The sequence below is a fragment of the Miniopterus schreibersii genome, assembly GCF_964146895.1.
Source record: "Miniopterus schreibersii genome assembly, chromosome: 6".
NCBI classification, from domain to species: Eukaryota; Metazoa; Chordata; class Mammalia; order Chiroptera; family Miniopteridae; genus Miniopterus; species Miniopterus schreibersii.
Genome location: NC_138107.1, coordinates 27135818 through 27157780, shown reverse-complemented (window position 1 = coordinate 27157780; position 21963 = coordinate 27135818). Strand labels below are relative to the sequence as shown.

Here is a 21963-nt window from a genome sequence, read left to right as displayed (position 1 = left end):
ATAATTGATCTTTATGTAAAAGCTAAAACTAAGAGCTTTAACAAGAAAATATAGGAGAAGCTCTTTTAGACCTAAGCGGTGCTTTTATTTATTAAAAAAAGCAAAAAGAGCAATATACATTGCAAAAAATATTTCAGATTAATCAGATTTAAAATTTTGGCTCATCAAAGACACCATTAAAAAAATAGATAAGCATGAAAAAAAATATATGCAAACATCTATCTGACCAAAGACTTAAAAGCAGAATACACATAGAGCAACTATAACTAAATAATATAAAAACAACAAAACAGTAAAAAAAAATGTTCAAATGACTGAAACCAACATTTATAAAGGAAGTAAGCAAATAAAAATTTCTTGCCATAATTAATCATCAGTGTAGATCAAAATTAAACTAAAAGTGGATACTCCTCCAAAGTGTCTAAAATTAAAAAAGAAATTGTTGAAAATGTGAAGTAATTAGAACTCTTACACATTAATGACAGAGCAATAAATTGGTTGATAGAGAAAAGATGAAAAAATTGATAAACAGTTTGGAAGTTACTTTTAAAATTAAACATACGTGTAACGTAAGAGCAGCAATTGACTCCTAGATATATAAGCAAGTGAATTAAAAATATTTCTCTACAGCCCTGGCCGGTTTTACTCAATGGTTAGAGCATTAGCCTGCAGACCAAAGGGTTGCAGGTTCAATCCCTGGCCCTGGTTAGGGTGTGTGCGGGAGGCAACCCATCGATGTGTCTCTCTCACACTGATCTTTCTCCCTGTCTCTGTCTCTGTCTCTCTGTCTCGCTCTCCCCCTCCTCCTTCCCTTCCACTCTCTCTAAAAATCAATGGAAAAAAATAAACTTTAGTGATGACTAAAAAATATATATTTGTCTACAAATAACATTTACAAGAATGTTTATAACAATCTTATTAATAATAACTCAGACCTAGAAACAAGTCAAATGCCTTCATCATGAAAATATAGAAACAACTAATGATATGTACATGCAACGGGCTATTACTCAGCAATTACAAGGATCAAAGTACTGATGCACAAGGGTATCTCAGAAACAGTGCTGAACAGAAAAGGTGGGTAAGAAGGAGAATGTACTGTAAGCTTCCACTTGTTATTTATCAAGTAGGGGGGAAAATTTTAAAAATGGTAGTTTCCAGGAACAAGGTTGATTGAGATGGGGAACAGACACGTTTTCTGATGTACTGAAAATGTTCTAAATCTTAAAGGAGTGTGTGTGTGGGTAGAAAGGTGTATACATTTGTAAAAACCTGTCTAATGTACACTTAAGATTTGTTCTATGTAAATTTTACAAAAAAACAAACAGATTTCTCATTAGTAGTTTTGCTTTCTGCAGTTGTTTGGTTAGCAACTCTAAAATATTCTTCTGTGTGTAAGAGCCTAATGTCAATGAGAAAATATGTTAAGAATAATGCATCTAGATTTCTCACTGCTGGAGAAGGAATTCACAAAATAGAAGGAAGAACTAAAAGACACCCTGTGGTATTAGCTGTAAGTTGGAGGTATGAGAGTGAATTTGTGATTTTTAATAAGCCATCAGAAAAACATAAACATAACTATATATGTACATGCATGTATTTATTATATTATATTGTACTATACTGTACTATACTATATAATACTATATTTTACTATGCCAAGTGGTTTTGCATAATTTGATGAAATTGCATGTATTCACATAAACTTTATTTGTGTGTGTCTGCACGTATATCTGTACTTATCTATGTGTATATATAGATACACATAAATATAATCCCTAACTCTGTCCATTGGTAGTTGAGCAACTTTATCACCCAGATCTTGATTTCAAAATATTATTATTATTATTTTAAATATATCTTTATTGATTTCAGAGAGAGGAAAGGAGAGGGAGAGGGAGAGAGATAGAAACATCAATGATGAGAGTCATTGATCGGCTGGCTCCTGCACGCCCCCCCACTGGGGATCGAGCCGGCAACCCGGGCATGTGCCCTGACCCAGAATCGAACCCCGATCACCTGGATCCTAGGTTGACACTCAACTGCTGAGCCATGCCTGGCTGGGCAAAATATTATTCTTTACTTACAGGATCCATGGCTTTTTAGAGAAAGGACAAATTTTGAGCCTGGGAAAGGGAAAATATAAGATAAACCATAACAATCTTTTTGCATTAAAAATAAGTTACTCAAAGAAAAAAAGATTATATCAAATGAATACAAAAGGGTTAGCTTGAAAAAAGCTTCCACTTGTTAAATAAATTTTTAAAAAGCATTAAAATAAATAATGAAGTTAACGGATTACAATCCATTTAACAATATAATAATTGATTCCTCAATTACTATATAAGTACACAAAGAATTGAAAAATAGACAAATGTTTGGGGCAGCATAAAGGGAATGCTCTTTATTCTATCAGAGAGTCAGCTAAGAGATATGAAAGTGATAGTAGAATGATAAAATCAATGGTTTGGAGAACTAATCAGTGAATGATTTGTAAGAGACAGGATGTGTACATAGTTTCAAAACAACTCTCCCCAAATTATCTAAGTCCAAAGGGACAAATTAAGTTTTCATTGAAATAACATTACCAATATTGGAAAAAACTTAAAATATCCCTTGAAATGATACACCGAAGGCACTGTATCACCTCTGTTATATTTATTTTAAAGGTACGTAAAATCTGATTTTAAATCAAATGACATCAAATAAGCCAAAATTGACGGTCATTTTACAGAATCGCTGCCCTGAAATCTGCAAAATATTAAGTTCCAGAAAGATCAAAAAGGGATAAATAACTTTTCTAGACTAAAGATAATCACAACTAAATTCAGGATATGATCTTAGAATTGATTCTGACCAGGGAGGTGGGAATGAATTAGCTGGAAAGATTTTATTGGGACTATTGAAAAATGCAAACATAAGTTATGAGTAAGATAATAGTATTGATTTTGATAATTGTACTGTGATAGTGTAAGGAATAACATTGTTCTTAGAAAATGTGTACTGCAATACTTAAGGGTAAAGTGTCATAATATTTTAACTTTATCTCAAATGGTATACAAAAAGAAATTCATATGATATAGATTATGTAACATATAATAGAAATGCATGTAATATAAAATATAAAGAGGAAATATTAATGCAAATATAGCAAAATATAAACATTTTCTAATTCAATAAAAAGTATTGGACTTTCTTGTCATATTTTTTAATTTTTCTGGAAGATTTAAACAATATTAAAATAAGTCATTTAACTTAATACTCTTTGATGACCACCACACACTTGTTCATGTTAGATAGAAGGAAATAGTCAAATAACAAATAAGTGACAATACTGAAGGCTTCTGAGGAGGCAGAACAACCAAAACTGTCATCACTGGGACTGATGGGAATACAAAGTGGTAAAGCTTCTTTGGAAAATAATTGGCAGTTTATCATAAATCAAACATACACTTACCATATGAACCAGCACTCAAGCATCTATCAAGTGAATTGAAGACTATGTTCACACAAAAACCTATGTGCAAATGTTTTAGTTTATACCTTTATTTATATTCACCAAAAACTGGAAACAACCATCATGCCTTTCCACAGGTGAATGGCCAACAAATGTTGGTATATCCGTACATGGTATACTGCTCAGCAATAAGAAGAAACACATTTTTAATAAACACATTGATGAAACTTAACTGTATTTTGCTTTGTGGAAGAAACCAGATACGAAAGATATGTATTACATGATCCCGTTTATGTGACATTCAGGAGAAGGCAGAACTCTGGGGACAGAAAGCAGATCAGTGGTTGCCAGGAAGTTGAGGGATGGAATATTTTTAATGGGGGCATCCAAGAGAATCTTTAGAGCGATATCATGTTCTATATAGTATTCCGATGGTAGATACATGAATCTATACATTTGTCAAAAATCAATAGAAATATACAATACAGAGTAAACTTTACTGTGTGCAAATTAAAAACAAAAGCAACTGGAATATCAGAAGGTCCAATCACAGAATGCAGATTATCACAAATAAATCCAACTTCATTACAAATGTGTAACATAGCCTCACTAAAATGAAGTGAGCACAAATAGAGAGTACCTAAATAATTTTGGAAAAGAGATTTGACTGGTTATAGTAAAGTAAATGCCCAAATATCTGTACATAAACACTATACTCTGTTGGAGCAGGTTTTACTCATAGAGGTAAACGTTAGCAATTCTGAAGCTACTTGGAAACCAAGCTACTCATTCTCAGAGGGAAACACTATAAATAAACAAGAGAGAAAGGCTGAAATAACCCACGTGGTGATGGGTTAGTCAGAGATACCTGAAGTGGCACTTGTTTTCTGATAGTGTTTTCCAAAGTGCCAGGTAGACTTTTGGACTTTGTTCTCCTAATTCAACTACAGACTTAGGGAGGCAGCACAGCTATAACATGTAACAACTTCTGTCTTATTTGTAGTCTATCCTTCTGTGCACAAATGTTTTACTACATGTTTACCTATGTCATACCCCTGTGCCTTTCTCATGGGCCTCATCTGCCTGGGAACACTAAACTCTCCCTCCCTCTTTTCATCCCCCCCCCCCCCCCGGAGGATGCTTACAGTGAGGTTCTAGACTTCAGCATTTAATTTACCTGAATTAATGGTAATGTGCCTAATATCAATCTTGTTTCATTTATTAAACCAAGAGCGGATAAAATTAGCTCATATAAACCAAGTCATTTTAGAAAATATTTGTTAAGACTTCCTGAATGAAATGAGTGACTGAAGAAGTCCTTTTCCATCTCTGCAAGGCAAGGCATTGAAGAATTACTAGATGGTCAGAGAAAGGTAATGACTGATGAAGAATTAGCGACAGTGGTTCAGGATTGCGTAATAAAAATGCATATGGCAAGTTAGAATACTTTGGGGACAAATAAACTATTAGGAATATTGAATTTATGGACTGATTTTCAAAATATATCTAGTATACAAGTCACCTGTACTAATCTTGAGACACTTGTGTTGGTGGGCCCCTGCCCTGGGCCATCTTTTATAATGACTCTTCCTTTGTGCCCTAATATCCCTTTTGTAGTTTCATTAAAACATGTCTTGTGCTCATGAACATGCATCTGTTATGTTAAAATTCAAGATCCATGAGGACTTGAGTTGTTTTCTCTTTTTATCTGCTTGAATGCTTAGCTCCACCAGACTCCTGATCACATACCATGTGCACTCACTGTCTACTTGCTGAATAAAAGAACTCTTACTTTTTCTCCCTTGAATAACTTATATCCCCTAAATTTATAATGGCTAAATAGATAAGATCGGAGTCAAATGTCTTGCATATCTCAATAGGGAAAATATCCATATTTATGCATTCAATGAAGCAAATTTATTTAAAATCAATTTCTTTTTGTCATTATAGAGCTCTTAGTAGGTATGATATAGACTTTTTGTTTATGTTGTTTTAAATAGGTGATATATAATTGTTTCTCCTTTGGCATTTGATGGTTTATGTATTTAACGTAATTGATCTGAGAGAACTCAAACCTCTTAAAATTTTGTATGGCTAAATATGGTTTAGCAGGTGTACATTTTGTGGTTAATGCATATTGATTTTCAATATTATGATGGCACAAATATATACTGTAAAATCTATTGAATAATTTAACTGCTAAGATATTCAGAACACTTTTTCTATATATTTAAATGTGACAATATTCCTCAAAGTATAGTAATATTTTTTAAACATAAGAAGAGTTTTATTATTTAAGAATAAGATGGAGGAGTTTATTTGCTTCAATTCAATTTTAAGCTTTAACCTAAATTCACTACCTTTAATCACCCTACTCGAGGATTTACACCCTGAAATTGCTGAAACCAATCATTTGACTGGTAATACTCAAAGAATGCTTAGAGCTATAGCTAACCTCTTTCCAAGGTTATTTTAAAAAGTCATTTTGGAGCACTTTTAAGCATAGTGATGTTAGGTCTTAGAACCAAATATTTAGGATATTAATCAAAATACCTAAGAATCATTGGAAATGATTACAATGAGCAAGCAAAGAAAATAGACGACAATTACATCAATCTTTGCCTCTTAGCAGAGTATGCTGCAATAGCAGAGAAGGGCAAACAGACCAAGCACTATGAGAACCTTCAGTGCAAGCCAGAGAGAACTCAATGACAACACACAAATGAAACCATTTTCTCCAAGCCATGATATTATATAACCACCTCTAAACCCAGACACCACCCTGAAGGGAGGAAAAAAAATCCAAAAGGGGAAACTCCCCCAAACACAGATTTTAACACAAAGAAGCTGACATTTATCTGGAAATAACCAACCACCTTATATGAACAAGGACCACAATCCTATTTATAGTCAAGCTTATTTTCTTTCTTCAGCGGCAATAGAGCACACACTGCTAGGGTCCTACAGGAGCAGTAAGAAGTCATGGATGACCCAGCTCCTCTTCTAAGATGCCCTCCTGAATTGCTATGCCTGTGAAGTGGAGAAGTACTGTTTGGTAATAATACATTTTTCATGATTTTGCTTACGTTGATAAAGTTTCTAGGCATCCTCTTTTTATAGGTGATCTTCATCCCAATATTAAGATTGTGTTTCTCCCTCCCATTACCACCTCTTGGACCCAACCAATGGATCAAAGAGTTAAAGCAGCTTTTTAGGCCTACTACCTGAGGACCTTTGCCAAGGGTATTGCTGGAACTGAGGAAGACACTGAGTAGACACTGATGCAATTCTGGAGGGATTACAGCACCTATGACTGCGTGAGGAATCTTGCTTGGGTCTGGGGTGATGTCACCAAGGAGGGTATGAATGGCATCTGGAAGAAGACACTCAAGAGGGTCATCCATGACTTCAAAGGATTTGCCAAAGATGAGGAAGTTGCAGAAATCAACAAGGCTGTGGCTGAGATGGCCAACACTTTAACTTGGGTGTGGATGGAGGAGCCTCTAGAGTGGTTCCTGAGGAATTGACCAATGAGGAGTTGTTGGAACTGGAACAGGAACACATAGCTGAAGAACAGGCAAGAGAGAAGATAAGTATAGAAGAAAAAGACCACCCAAGACAGTTCATACTAAAGAGTTTAGTCAAAGCTTTTGCAGATCTCAACCAGTTCCTTAAAATGGAACTGCCTTATCACCCAGCAATTCCACTTCTGGGAATTTATCCAAAGGAACCTGAAACATTAATTGGAAAGAATATATGCAGCCTTATGTTCATTGCAGCATTATTTACAAGAGGCAAGATTTGGAAGCAGCCCAAGTGCCCATCAGTAGATGAGTGGATAAAACAGCTGTGGTACATTCACACAATGGATACTACTCGGCCTTGACAATGAAGAAAATTTTACCCTTTGCAACAGCGTGGATGGACTTGGAGAACATTATGCTAAGTGAAATAAGCCAGGCAGAGAAAGACAATTACCACATGATTTCACTCATATGTGGAATTTAATGAACAAACTGAACTAACAAGCAAAATAGAGACAGACTCTTAGATAGAGAGGAGGCAGACAGCTCTGGTGGGCAGGGGTGTGGAGGGGTGTGGAGGGATTGAGAAAAAAGAATAAAAAAGAGAAAGAACTCATGGACACAGACAACTATGTGGTGATTGCAGGGAGCGGGGTGGAGGTGGAAGAGGGCATGGGGGGATAAATGGTGATGGGAGAAAAGTAAAATAAAGGGGAAATAGTTTGAAAACATGGACCCCAACATGGAAATGTTTTCATTGATAGAGGGATGTTTATGGTACATTATCTGAATACAAGTAAATCTATGACAGAAAAAAAGAAACAAACCAAGCAAAACAGCATGGACACATTTCTAAAAAAGTGACACCTCCTTAAGGAGAGCCTCAGGCAGGTCCTTCAGGAGGTGTTCCAGAAGAAGGCATTGCTATCATAGGAGATGACAGCTCTGTGTGTGCTATTGCCCCTGAAGACCTTCCAGTGGGACACGATGTGGAGGCGGAAGACAGTGATAGTGATGATCCTGACCTTGCGTAGGCCTAGGCTAATGTGTGCATTCATGTCTTAGTTTTTAACAAAAAAGTTTAAAAAGTAAAAAACAAAAAAAATCAAAACTAGAAAAATATCTTACAGAATAACAACTGCATAAAGAATAAAGAAAATACTGTACAATTTTGTGTTTTAAACTATGTGATATTACAAGTCAAAAGTTAAAAAAATTAAAATTACAAAGTAAAAAATATATAGTATACCAAGGTTAATTGATTATGAAAGAAAGGAAAAAATATTGTTTTTAAATTTAGTGTGGTCTAAGTATGTAGTGTTTATAACATCTATAGTGTGCACAGTAATGGCCTAGGCCTTCACGGTCACTCACCACTCACTCATTGCCTTACCCAAAGCAACTTCCAGTCCTGCAAGCTCCTTTCATGTTAAGTGCCCTATACAGGTGAACCACTTTTTATCTTGTATACCATATTTTTACTGTTCCTTTTCTTATTTAGATATATTTAGATACACAAGATACACAAATATTTATCATTGTGTTACAACTGCCTACAGTATTCAGTACACTAACATGCTGTACATGTTTGTGGCCTAGGTATGACAGGCTATCCCATAGAGCCTAGGTGTGTAGTTGGCTATACCATTTAGGTTTCTGTAAGTGCATTCAATGATAGTCTCACAACGACAAAACTGTCTAATGAAATATTTCTCAGAATGTATCCCTGCTGTTAAGCAATACATAACTATATAAACTATACATAGTGGAATATTATTCAGCCTTTAAAAAGAAGAAAATTCTGCCATTTGCAACAACATGAATGAACCTGGAGAACATTATGCCAATTGAAAAAAGCCAGACACACACAAAAAACAACTTCATCGTCTCAACTATATAGACAATCTAAAAAAAGTGAAACACAAAGAAGCAGAGAGTAGAACGTTGATTACCAGGGGCCTGGAGGTTAAGGAAAGGGGCAAATGTTGGTCAAAGGATAGAAAGTAGCAGTTGTGTAGGGTAAATAAATCTAGAGATCTAATGTACAGCATGACTGTAATTAATGATACTGTACTTAATAGTGGAAACTCGCTAAGAGAGTAGATTTCTGGTGCTGACATCACATAGGCAAAAATGGTAACTTTATGAGGTGATATATTAATTAGCTTGACTATAATAATCATATCACTATGTGTATATATTAAATTATCATGGCATAGACCTTAATTATATATGATTTATTTTTAAAATTATAAATTTTAGTATATTTATTTATAAATATACTAAATATTTATAAAATACATCTATATTATTTACCACTAGTAAATGAGGGTTATGGGAAAATTAAATGAGAAAACCTGTAAGGATTATGAGGGGAAATGTGGTTGTTTCTGTTGCTCTCTCTCTCCCTGATCAGTAGCTTTGAGAAAAAAATCAAATTTTTATAATATAATTGGGAGCTGTGGTTTTGGGCATTTGAAAGCAGAGGGAGAAATGATGGGGGAGCGGATACTATTTCTGTCTCTCTCTATAAAAATCATTGCTCAGGTTCCATTGTTCCATTGGTCTACATAAAATTTCTGGAAAATAGATTATAGTAGTCTTCTCTGGTCATGTACAATGCACAGAAATATATGTTATCACCTGATATTTATTAAAGACATATTGTGCCATCTAGTTCTTCTGTTTATTAAAAGCATTCATCTTTTTTCAGAATTTGGATAATTCATAAGGGGTTTTAACAGGATGTAAAGAGTACATCTTTAATATTTTGTGGACTGCTTCATGAAGAACTATTCCGTTTACCAATACATATCCCTTCATCTCACTGCAGAAAAAGAATTTATAGTGTCTAGTCTGATCCTTCCAAGTTTTTGTTGCAGATTGTAGAAGTTGGACAACTTGATTTCCAATTTGCTTATCCTTATAGTGGATACCACTAAATGCCTTTATGACAGTCATTTACACCTCCTCTGGGACACCTCCTCTGTGACACCTCCTCTGTGATACCTCCTCCAGGACACCTCCTCTAGAACACCTCCTCTGTGACATCTTCTCTAGGGCACCTACTCTGTGATACCTCTTCTAGGACCACTTCTGACAGAAATGTAGCCCATATTCTATTATTTGCTAACTTATAATATTGTCAAATTTTTAGAAATTTCTGAATTCTGCTATCACTTTAAAATTTTTAAGACATTTTTTTCTTTTAAAAGACATTTTTTTTTTCTTTATCTAAATCATCATGAAGAAAAATGGAAACTACTGGACTAATATGGACTCATGTTTAGCATTTTCACAGGTTTATAAATATCTACATACACTTAAAGCTTTTAAAAACACTATCTTTTAAGTCTAACATAATTGTTAAAATTAAAAAAATACTTGATACTAAAATTGATTGATACACCCAAACATAGTTGTAAAAGGAAACTAATGAGAATAGGTTTTTAATTTTTCCTAACTATGTATATAAATAAAATGTATATTAATTTGTTTTCTCAATTTTAAATTGCATCAACAGGATACAATTTTCAGTAAAATCAAACCTCAGGGAAAAGTAAACATTTAATGTTTTTAAAATACAACTTGGAAATGAAATGTGATTCTCAGTGTGAGGAAGTCAAGTATAAGTACACGTCGTTATCACTTTTTTTTTTTTAAGTCTTCACCCGAGGATATGCTTAGAGAGAGAGAAACGTCAATGTGATAGAGAACATAGATTGGTTGCCTTCCTAAGTGCCCCAAACAGGTCTAACCCACAACCCAAGTACATGCCCTAACCGGGTATCGAGCCAGCAACCTTTACAGGGCACATCGCTCAACCAACTGAGCCACTCAGGTAGGCCTCATTACCACTGTTCTCAATGACTATAGGTCCAAGTCCTATGGATCCGGATCACAAAGCAGTTTATGATCTTGTCCCAACCTTCAGAGGCATTATTTCAAATGGTGAATTTAATGTAACACCTTCTTATTTTTTAACCACATATTAACATAATAACTAACATCACCACATATTAACACTAACATCTTTGACACTGGGATTCATTTTACAATATTGATATTTCAATCACTTTGTCAGAATTTAACTGGCAGCTTTTGCCCCATCTATTGGTTCCCTGAGTTTGCTGTAACTAATTGTCACAAACTTAAAGCAACACACATTTATTATCTTATAGTTCTGGGGGAAAGCAATCTAAAATACAGGTGTTGGTGGGACTGCATTCTTTCTGCAGTCTTCCGTTTCCTTGCCTTTCTCAGTTTACCCTTGTGATTACCTTTAAGACTCACCTGACAAACCAAGATAATCTCACTATATCAAGGTCCTTAACCACATCTGCACATTCCTGTTTGCCATATAAGGTAATATTCACAGGTTTCAGGAATTAAGACCTGGATTTTTTCCCCAGAAAGACATTATTCAATCTATCACACCACCCTTAATCATACGTTTAAAAAAAAGTCTCTTGAAATCAGTGGCATGTAAGAATCAAGAAAATGTGGTAATGTATCTCCTTTCTTCCTGCATTGTGATCCATTCATACTGATTTGTTTTCAGTTCCTTGGATTTTCTTGCCTCTGACCTTTCTCTCAACCTAGAAAGAGCCCTCCCATCCCTTCTACAGCCCACATGCTTAGCCTTGATAATATACAGCAATTCTTTAGGACTCATTTTAAACACACCTCCTTTGGGAAGCTGTCCAATTTAAGATGCCTTCATTATCCTTACACTCGACTGTATTACTTTTCTAAGCTATAGAGCCAGTTACCACAAATTTAGCCGCTTAAAACAACACACATTCATGATCTCAAATTTCTGCAGGTCAGAAGTCTGGGCGGGCCTGGCTTAGCTCAGTTCTCTGCTCCAGGTCCCACAGGCTTAACAGGAAGATCCAGGTTCCTCCTCCAAGCTCCCTGGTTGTTGGTAGAACTTAGTTTCTTGCAGTTTTAGCCCTCTGGTTTTGCTTCCTTACTGGCTGTGTGCCCAGAATGCTCTCAGCAGCTAGGATCACATGCCAATCCCTGCCACGCGGCAGGTTCCAGGACACAGCATTCATTTTGTTCCTTCCAGGTAAACAGAAGACCTTTGACTTCTTTGAAAGCCTCACCTGATTTGGTCAGAGCTCCCCAAAATAGTATCCTTTGATTGATTGAAATTCATCTGATTAGGTGACTTTAATTATACACACAAATCCCTTCAGCAATATAATTTAACGTAGCAACAGTAGTGATATTCCAGCATCGTCACAGATCTCACCCCCCCTGAAAGAGAGGGTTCTGCAGCCCATGTGTACTGTGGGCGGGGATCACGGAGGCTGTATGAGAATTCTCTCTACAACAGTGACCCATTAGCATAAACAATTGGCTACATTTACTCCTTATTAAACTACATTGATTTATGGGCTTTTTAAAATCCCTTATTGTTTATAACCCCAGCATCTACCACATTGCTTGCCACAGACTAAGGGCTCATTAAATATTTGTATTATGAATATACAGATCAGCATGGTATTGAGGGCACAGTGTATTCATATATATTGTGTAAAATAGGATATCATGACTGTTTTCTCAAATATGGGTATGAGTTATTGTTCAGCAACATAATGGATCATATGCATGAGATTATATACGAAGAGATAAGCTAAAATAACTTCCCACCAGCAAAACCAAACACTTAGTCTCACAATTAAATATTTAGAATTAGGTAATTAAGAAAAAGGGGTTTTCGTGAGAACTTTTATTAAGAACAATTTTTATGTGTTTCTGGTGGATGTTTGTTCAATGCAATTTCTCTTATTTTATAAAGAAATGTACTTTCATTAAGATAAAATATTATCCAGAATTATATCATTTGCAATACTCTTCAATCTCATAATGATTTAAGGACAAGGAACTGACCTTATCTATATTTAAATTATCCACACTACTTACTATAACTCTTGTAAAAAATAGCCACTTAATAGATTTTTTCAATTGAAGAAAATCTTTATTTCTATGCTCTTGGAAAGTAGTTTTGTACTTTTATCTATTTATTTTTTACTGTTCTTAGAATCATAAAGTCCCAGGTGTATATTCAACTTGGTACAGTTTCTATTGCTCTTATTTTATGGACACTAACTATATAATTTTGGGTCCTTCACTGTAAACATTGTTGATGTCTTCAGCAGTTTCTAGGGACCTCTTACTGTTTTTTTTCCCCCCTTGTAATCAGAGTTAGAAGAACCATAGGGATCCTGAGGTTTTAGAATTTCTCCAACTGCCACTGTCCTTCTAAACTTTGAAAACTTTATCCCGTATCTCAGTTCTTTTATTATCCCCTCCTTCCTACAGTTGTAAAACTACTGGGAAAACCTGAGCTGTTAAGGAACTTGATTCCTGGACATTTTTTCTCTGAGGTGTTCAGCCAGGTACTTTTAGAACCTATGTTTGTGCACATAGTCTATACATTTTGGTGAATGAATGCTATTACTTAAATACTTTCCAAATAACTGCTATCCAAATATTTTTACCATTCCTGGAACACTGATGCCTGAATAATGACTTTGTTTCGATTAGCAATTTTATGTTGTTTCCGCTTCACTTTTTTGATATGGATTCCCTTGTGTCAAGCTCTGCTTTTCTTGTGTCCAAGTATGTGTGTGCATTTTACCCAATGACAACCACTTTATCTAGTTACATTTTATGAGTAAAAATTAAGACTTAGTTTCAGACCTAAGGTGTTATTCTTAAAATTAAAGCCTTATTAAAATTTTCCTTTTCCATTGTTTACTTGTTTTGAGACTAACAACAAGCCTGTGAAGGGAAGCTTATAGTGACAGCAGCTTCCAGGGTGCCAGGAAGAAAGCGCAGGGGGCATCGAACCATTACCAATGTACTCACTTAAACGCCGTGTCTGCAGAGAATATCGCTGAAAAGAATTGAAAGTGTAAAAAGCCAAAAATGGTATTTTAAAGAATACTGTCCCTTAACATTGCTGCCTGCTAGTTCTTTGTTAGATGAAGCATGGGAATCATAAATAATATTTCTTTCTTAAATCATAATGTAGAGAGAGAGAGAGAGAGAATCACACTGATAGTATGGAAGAGAATTGTGAGTCTTGCCCAGAGCCTGAGTTTAATGCATTTATGCAGAAATACACCAGGGCCTTGACAGCAGGATTTGTTTCTTATATAAGCACTGAACCTTATTCTTTCCTTTAGGTCCTCACTGTGAATATGGGCCTTGTGAGGCTAGTAATCCTTGTGGGAATGGAGCCGTGTGCAGAGAGGAAATGGATCTGGAAATGTTTCCCCTGGGGTACCAGTGCCAGGGTGGGAAAGGCCCGGCTGGCCCGCGCTGTGAGATCAGCGTCAATGCGTGCGGTGCCAGCCCTGCCTGCGCGGGCCTTGCTGTGACAGTGAGTGCGCTAAGCCACGGCGCCTGCTGGAGCCGTGGGACAGCTCAGGATGCAACGGTGATTCGCTGCTGATGTTACCCTGCCTTGAATATCAAAGTCAATGCCAATTATTTTCACAAAACATCCCTACTTCTGACGAATTCACTTATATTTTGTGAATCATAACAGTAGCAAATGGAAAATTTTAATGAAATGTGCCGTCTGTGTTCTGATGTCAGAATGAACCTTTTTTTCCCCTTGGTTTTTTTAATGGTAGATTTTTAAAAAGTGTTTATTTGTAAGCATAGGAAAAAGGTGTTTACAGTGATTTAAAGAAACTCATTATTTTCGACCATCTATTGTGCACGCGCACACACACACACACATATCTTCTTAGATAGACATATGTTCCTGAAGAATATAAATTTATAGAGAAAAAAGAAGGCAGGAAGAAAAGAAGGGAAAATAGAAGTAAGGGAGAAAGAGGGGGAAAAAGAAAGCTGAATATTGGATAATGGATTTTTGTTGAGACACAGATAAAACAAGGCATGAAGTACTCCTGTGAACTGGATATGATTAAGAGGCATGAAGAGGGAACAGAAGGGGGGGGGGAGGGAGAGAGAGCTAGAAGGATGTAGGAAAAAAATCTGCCTGGCTTATTTTGTTTTATTTTACCTCCTTTCAAATATATTTCTACATAATCTTTCAGTAAATGGATACATGGTTAAAATAATGTAATGTATGAAAAAGCACATTGTGATAGAGTCATTTTATTTGGAAAAGATATCCTTTAACCGAAATTATGCATATTTTCTTTAAACCAATGTTCTGTAATGCATGTCCTTAAGAAGCATAATGTTTTCTTTTGGGGTTTTTGTTTGTTTGTTTGTTTTTAGATTGGATGAAGCAGCCCAGTTATAAAACAATAGGTAGTGGTGGGTGGGGCCCTAGCAAACTGGAATTTCTACATAGATATTAATATGGATTATTTTTCTAATACTGTGCTAACTAAGCAAAACTTATTTTTAGGCTGTGGGCCATCTGTTTGTCACTCCTAATTTAAACCAATCCCCCCCTCCGAATTTAGCACTTTAATGATTGGGTTTTTAAATTTGTGAAATTCTCAAATTACCTTAAAATAAGCCACAGTTATCTTATCTGAGCTTAAACCCATGGGTGTTTGGTAATGCTGGGAATGGCTCTCAAATTTCTGGTGCTCAGTATGAAATAAGGAAGGCAGAAAGTATGCCTGAGAGGTTTGCAATTGTTCCTATGGAAAATAATACAATAATTAATAAATAATATAAGAATAAACTGTTTAACATACAACTGTAAACCCTACTTTTATTAGGTCCCTATAGATATTATAATTCATAGTATTTTATATGATATGAGAACACCATTTACAAATATGCTACTTATAGTGCAATGCTCTCTATTAAATTTTTGAAGGTCATAGATGACATATCATGAAAAATGTAAATTTTGGATACCTGATATATTGCTGTATTTTATACTATGATTTTTCATTATATATTTTGGAACTCAGTCAGGGAAATCACCTACTAGAGGACCAAAACATTTATTAAATATTAAATGTTACATGTAAACTGATATCAGCATAAATCTAAAGTACTGTATTCTTAATACTTCCTCAAAAATAAAATAGTTTGGAAAGCTAAACTTTCTTAATTGAAGTTAATAGTATTTACCACATGACTATATATAAGAAACAATATGTCTATGTGACTTTGTAAATCTCACTGTGTGATTATTCAGCACATTGTCAAAATACTCAACTCTATATTTTCAACACACAGTTTTATCATAAGGGAACTTTGATTCAGTATAACTAATGTATGATGTTTGATCTATAATTAAGTATAAAATGAATAGTATAATAATAATGATTTATAGACAGCTTATCTGATGAAAATTTAAATTTGAAGCAGTAGTGTGGGATATTTATAAGTAAAGACTAATATTAATACAGTGATTGTAATTTCTGATATAAACAATAACAACAAAATAAGACCATATGCTTTAAAAATAAGTTCTGATATAATGGTGAGTAGTTATCACATAGCTCATAATTAACAAATTAGATGTGAGAAAGACCCAGTTTTTTGTTTTAAACTTGAAACAAAGTTGTGGTTGTTGGTTTGCTTGTTTATCTTATTTAAGGTATTCAAATTAATCCCCCAGGACCTTCTTTGGAATATAGCTTATTTCTTAGCTTCTTAGCCCAAAAATGTTAGCATTCAGAAAGCATATTCATTGATAATAAGAACACGCCTTATTTTTTTTTAAAACCAACCTGTCTTTCAGAGCCTTTGTTAATTCAAAGTTATCTTTTGTCGTCATGTTTCTTTTAAAGTGATTCACCGTTTATCTACATAGAGAACGTCTACACCTACACAGAAAGTTCATTCAACTCCAGTTATTTGTTACTTGACAATTTGTATCACTATCCAAACAAATTGTAGTCATAAACCTTTAAAAAATATTAAAATGAGCGATGTGATTCCGTGTCTTCATTACATATTGTATAATATTTGGTTTTAATTTGTTGACCTACTTAATGCCATTTATAACATACAAAGACGCACCAACTGATAAAATTGTATCTCATTAATTTATGTACAACTCCTCCCGCATATTAATTAATCATTTATATTAAAAGAGATGTTGAAAACTAGAATGCTAGATGAAAAAAGTAAAGTAAAACAGAAGTAAAATTCTGTCTAAAGAGCTGGGTGTTTTGCGTGTCCCTTGTCTCTCCGAGGGCCGCGGGCTGGCTTGTTCTCCTTGGGGGCCCTGGTTACACGTGCTGCACAGAAGCGTGGCTGCTGCAACCTAGAAGCCAGCTAAGTACCTGACATTACATTAAAAATGCTCTTGCCACCAGGATCTGAGCATTTAATGAGAGTAATAGCAGGTGCTCACACAGAGCCAGAATGTCAGCGCAGATTACATGGTAGGTCTCAGGGATAATGAGAGGCCCAGGGACGTGCAGAAGCAGCTCTGAATGCAGGCCCGCTCCAGCTGCAATCCGTGACGTCGCTGTTTCCTTGCCATGCCTGAGACGCTGTTCTTTTTCCACCATTAACGATGAAATAGAGAGCATGTTCTGATCTCGACTTTTAAAAGATTATGATGAAACGTGAAAGCTCTTTTGAACAAAGGCTTAAGTGGTTCAAAGTCAACTTTTAGATGCCTGCGAACTTTTATGTACCTTGTCGCACCAAGAGCTTTAACAAGCAGTTAACTTCTGGTTCATTAAACCTAAAACAATCTGGGAAAAGTTAATTGATACCAACAGTAGCCTGTTAACCATAAGTACTGTTTATTGACCAAAAAAAAAAAAAAAAGAAGAAAAGGAAACCGAGTAATTTTACTTTGCAAATTATTACCAAATGTTTATTATTATTCTTACTTGTGATTATTCTTATTTTAAATAATCGAAGTTTAAGTTAAATAGAACTGAGCAATAATGTGTGTTTTTTAATAAATCATAGAGAGCTACGTAATAGAGTTTTAAATATTAAAAATTCACAATTTTTGGTTAAAAGTAAAATGTATTTAGATGAGCAAAATCTTTAGAGTAACTAGTATTATTACCTATGCCATGAGGAAAGAAGGTAAGACTTTTCTCTCTTCTGTTGTTTTCAGCGGTTGATGGCTTCTCCTGCTTCGGCAACCCTGGCTACGCGGGCCTGAGACGTGAACAGGACATCGATGACTGCATCCTGAATGCCCGTGAGCACAACTCTACCTGCAAAGATCTCCATCTCGTTAGTATCCATGAATATTATTAACATATCTTAATGTGTGCTAGCATAAAGGAACCCCTACATATAAAGCTAACTTTTGCCTATGTGGCATGTTGGTACATAAAAATGCATATGGGTGCTTATTAAGATCAGAAAGCAGAAACTCCCCCTGGCCGGTGTGGCTCAGTGGTTGGAGCATCAGCCCATACACCTGAGGGTCTCGGGTTCGATTCCTGGTCAGGGGAACGTGCCTGGGTTGCTGGTTCTCCCTGCCCCCCCTTTGGGGCGAGTGTGGGAGGCAGCCCATTGGTGTGTCTCTCTCACATTGGTGTTTCTCTCTCCCTTCCTTCCTCCCTCCCTCCCTTCCACTCTCTCTTAAAAAAATCAGCAGAGAAAATATCCTCAGGGAAGGATTAACAACAACAACAAAACAATAACCTCAAGCGATATTTTTTCACTTAATAGTGGTAAAGAATGTTCTATTCACCACTATGTATAGGTTGTTGTAAATGACATAAAACAAATTGTTCACTCTGATTTCACAACGCTTGGTGATGCTGAATTCATGTAAAACTTCAGAAATTATTCTGAAAAGTGCTGTTAGTCTTATAGGTACCTACTTTTACTTACCTCAAGGTGTTATATACCCACACGGAATATATAATCGTGAACTTTATTTTGATTTCCATCTCACGTGGTGCACTTCCATGGTTTTCTTCATTCTTCTGTGTTGGTGCTGTCCCGTGAGTACATACCCATTTGTCACTGCCTTTGTCACAAGCATGTGCCATTCTGCCTTAAACGGACTGACACAGTTGGCAAATCAATGGGATTCCCCTCAGGCTCCTCATTTTTCAGAAAGCCTGACATAAAAAACACCTACTCAAGGTGGATTCGCTGACTGGCTCCAGAAAATAAATGACAGACAACACAGGTCAATGCTGCGATACGAGGATAGGCTTACAGTTTACTCTTTAGCCACGGAGCTGATTTTCACAGGACTACACTAACTGAGGTTAGAAAAAAGGCTCTGAAGAACAGACTTGTTTTCATGGACATATTTTGGCCATCGCTGTACCTGTCCCTACGTTGTTTGTTTTTACAATGAAAAGATCGTTTGTGGCAAATTGTGTCTTTCCCACCAGGAAGGCAGGCACCTAAATGGAGAATTATAACTAATGTTTGGAGCTGTGTGCTGAAACTGGATGGCCCATCAGCTCTCCAACCACCCTTGAGGCATGTGTGGTGGCCCAGATGCTTTGTCTTAATTCATGCCGGATGCTTTGTGTAAATCGGTCACCTAATCCCATCCACTTTCGGGGATTCCTGTGGGGATGGGCATGGGACCCGGTGCTGGTTGCTGCCGTAACAGTGAAGTTCTTTCTGGGAAAAGTAAATAGGATGTAAGTAAAAGGTAGGGACCTTTCCGAGACCTTCTAACATCTGGAATTATAAATATAATTGCTGTTGCCATTTTCAGACACCAAGGACAGGAGTGAGGTGGTGCTTAATCATCAGTGACGGAAGGTGGCAGAGCTGAGAGGTAGAAGAAAGCTGACTCTTGATCAATTGTTGAACTGATTGAAGCCCCACACCCACCCCCACCCCAGGTGCCTGCCCAACCTCCAGATCTAATTATGTGAGATCACTCATGGCCTATTTTTAAATATGGCTTGAATTAGAGTCCCTTTTACTTGCAGGTAAATCATCTAATTTCCATAATGTGATTAAACTTTATTTTAGTCGATGATTTCAGCTATAACTTCAGCAATAATAGGAGTTTATTATAGCAGAAAGAGCTTTATACCCATAATAATAATATTCAACTTCTAGCCTGACTTTGCCGCAACTTCTCTGTGTGACACTATTCCAATCATTTGAAAAGTCAGGGTCTGCAACTTGAGAAACTGCATTATATCAAATAAGAAAGCTTCCAAGTATAGTATTCTCTCATTTATCCATTTTATAAATTGCCAGTGAGAAGTTATTCAGACTAAATTTAGATTACTATTGGTTTACAATCTTGCTTCATACTTTCAGAAATTGTATAATAAGAATGAAAAAAATTGTATAATAAGAATTTTTAAAAGGTAGAACTCATAGAAACAGAGAGTAGAATAGCATTACCAGCAGCTGGGTTTGGAGAAAATACGGAGATGCTGGTCAAAGGATACAAGTCTTCAGTTATAAGATGAATAAGTTCTGGGAATCTAATATACAATATAGTAACTATACTTAATAGTAGTCTATTGTATACTTGAAATTTGCTAAGAGAGTAGATTTTAATGATTCTCCTGACACACACAAAAAGGTAATTATGTGAGGTGATGAGTGTATTAGTTAACCTTATCAATTATTCATTATTTAATGGAAATTGTTTCACAAGGTATACATATATGAAATCATCACTTTGTACACTTTTTCAATTGTACCTCCATAAAGCTGAGAGAGAAAGAAAAAAGAAACAAAGCAGAAAGCAGCAGGTTTGAAAAGTAAATAAAATTCTCTAAATAATGTTTACTAACTAGATTATCATGTTTTATTAATGATTTAAATATAATATACAAGGACATCATTGAAATTACCTAACTGTAACTATAATTCATATATCAATTACAAAATGAAATATCACTGATTTGATGATCTTCTTCCAAGAGAAGATGTTACAGAAACAACAGATTGTTTAAAAATTAAAAAATAGCCCGGATGTGCATGGCTCGGCAGTTGAGCCTCGGCCTAGGATCCAGGTGATCCCCAGTCAGGGGTGTGCAGGAAGTGTCCGATCAGTGACTCTCTCATCATTGATGTTTCTGTCTCTCTCTCCCTCTCCTTTCCTCTCTCTGAAATCAATAAAGATATGTTTTTTAAAAAATAAATAAAAAATAAAAATTAAAAAATGTTCAAAGCATTTGATAGCATTTAGATATTATATCTGAGGCTCCAACATTATTACGCCCAGATCTGATGATTCACTAGGAGTCAGGATACTCATGGTTAGGGTTTATTACAGTGAGAAGTTATAGATTAAAAGTAGCAAAAGGTACATTCTCCACCCCCACCCTAAAAAAAAAAAGTAGCAAAAGGCACAAATGGCAAAGCCATGGAGAGACCAGGCACAGGCTTTCTGGTGTCTCCTAGTGGAGATGTGTGTACAGCACTTAATTCTCTCAGAAGTGATGTGTGACAACTCTACTGAAGTGTTGCCACTGAAGCCTTGATGTTCAGGTTTTTTATTCCAGTCATTCACAGGGCACAGGCTTTAGCTAATCCAGCTTCAACTACTGCAGCATTCAAACTGATACAGCATGGTGCAAAGCCCCAGGTTTAAAAAACAAGCTTCCACTGTCCTAAACTATTTGGCACAGCTCAGGCTGTCAGGGACCAAGCGCACTGTTACTAGGCAAGACATTCCAAGGGTAGGGTTATCTTCCAAACCCAGTCAAGGGCCAGCCCTTCCTTTGGAATATGCAGGGTTTGAATACTCAAGCCAGCTAAATTAACTATCACACCAATATCATGATAAATATTGCATTTTTGTATAGGAATAAATGGTAGATAACTGGACAAATAATACACTCTATAATAATAAATTGAAATAAAAAATCATTGCAAAGACACTAAGCCAGGCAGGAAGAACTAAAAACTGATCATTTCTAAATAAATCAAGGCCCAATTTGAGTTTCATATTTGCTTTCTTTCATCAACTCATTGGTAAACACTAACCAGGAAATGCTGAAGGTTTTAAAGGGGAAGAGAAAAGAAAGGCATGGGGTGTGATGTTTCTGGAAAATATTTAGTAATTGTGATGAACAGAAAAATGATTTTGCTCAA

The 21963-nt window shown here is 35.7% G+C and overlaps 1 protein-coding gene across 1 annotated transcript in view; it reads left to right on the top strand.

Annotated features, from left to right (window-relative positions):
- The window catches only part of EYS (eyes shut homolog), a gene marked incomplete at both ends in the record, with an annotated part of 1105706 nt that overhangs the window by 268182 nt on the left and 815561 nt on the right, over nucleotides 1–21963 (top strand). Inside the window, 2 exon segments of the mRNA XM_081140616.1 lie at nucleotides 18032–18153; nucleotides 18156–18157. Coding sequence (XP_080996742.1) covers nucleotides 18032–18153; nucleotides 18156–18157 — 124 coding nt within the window.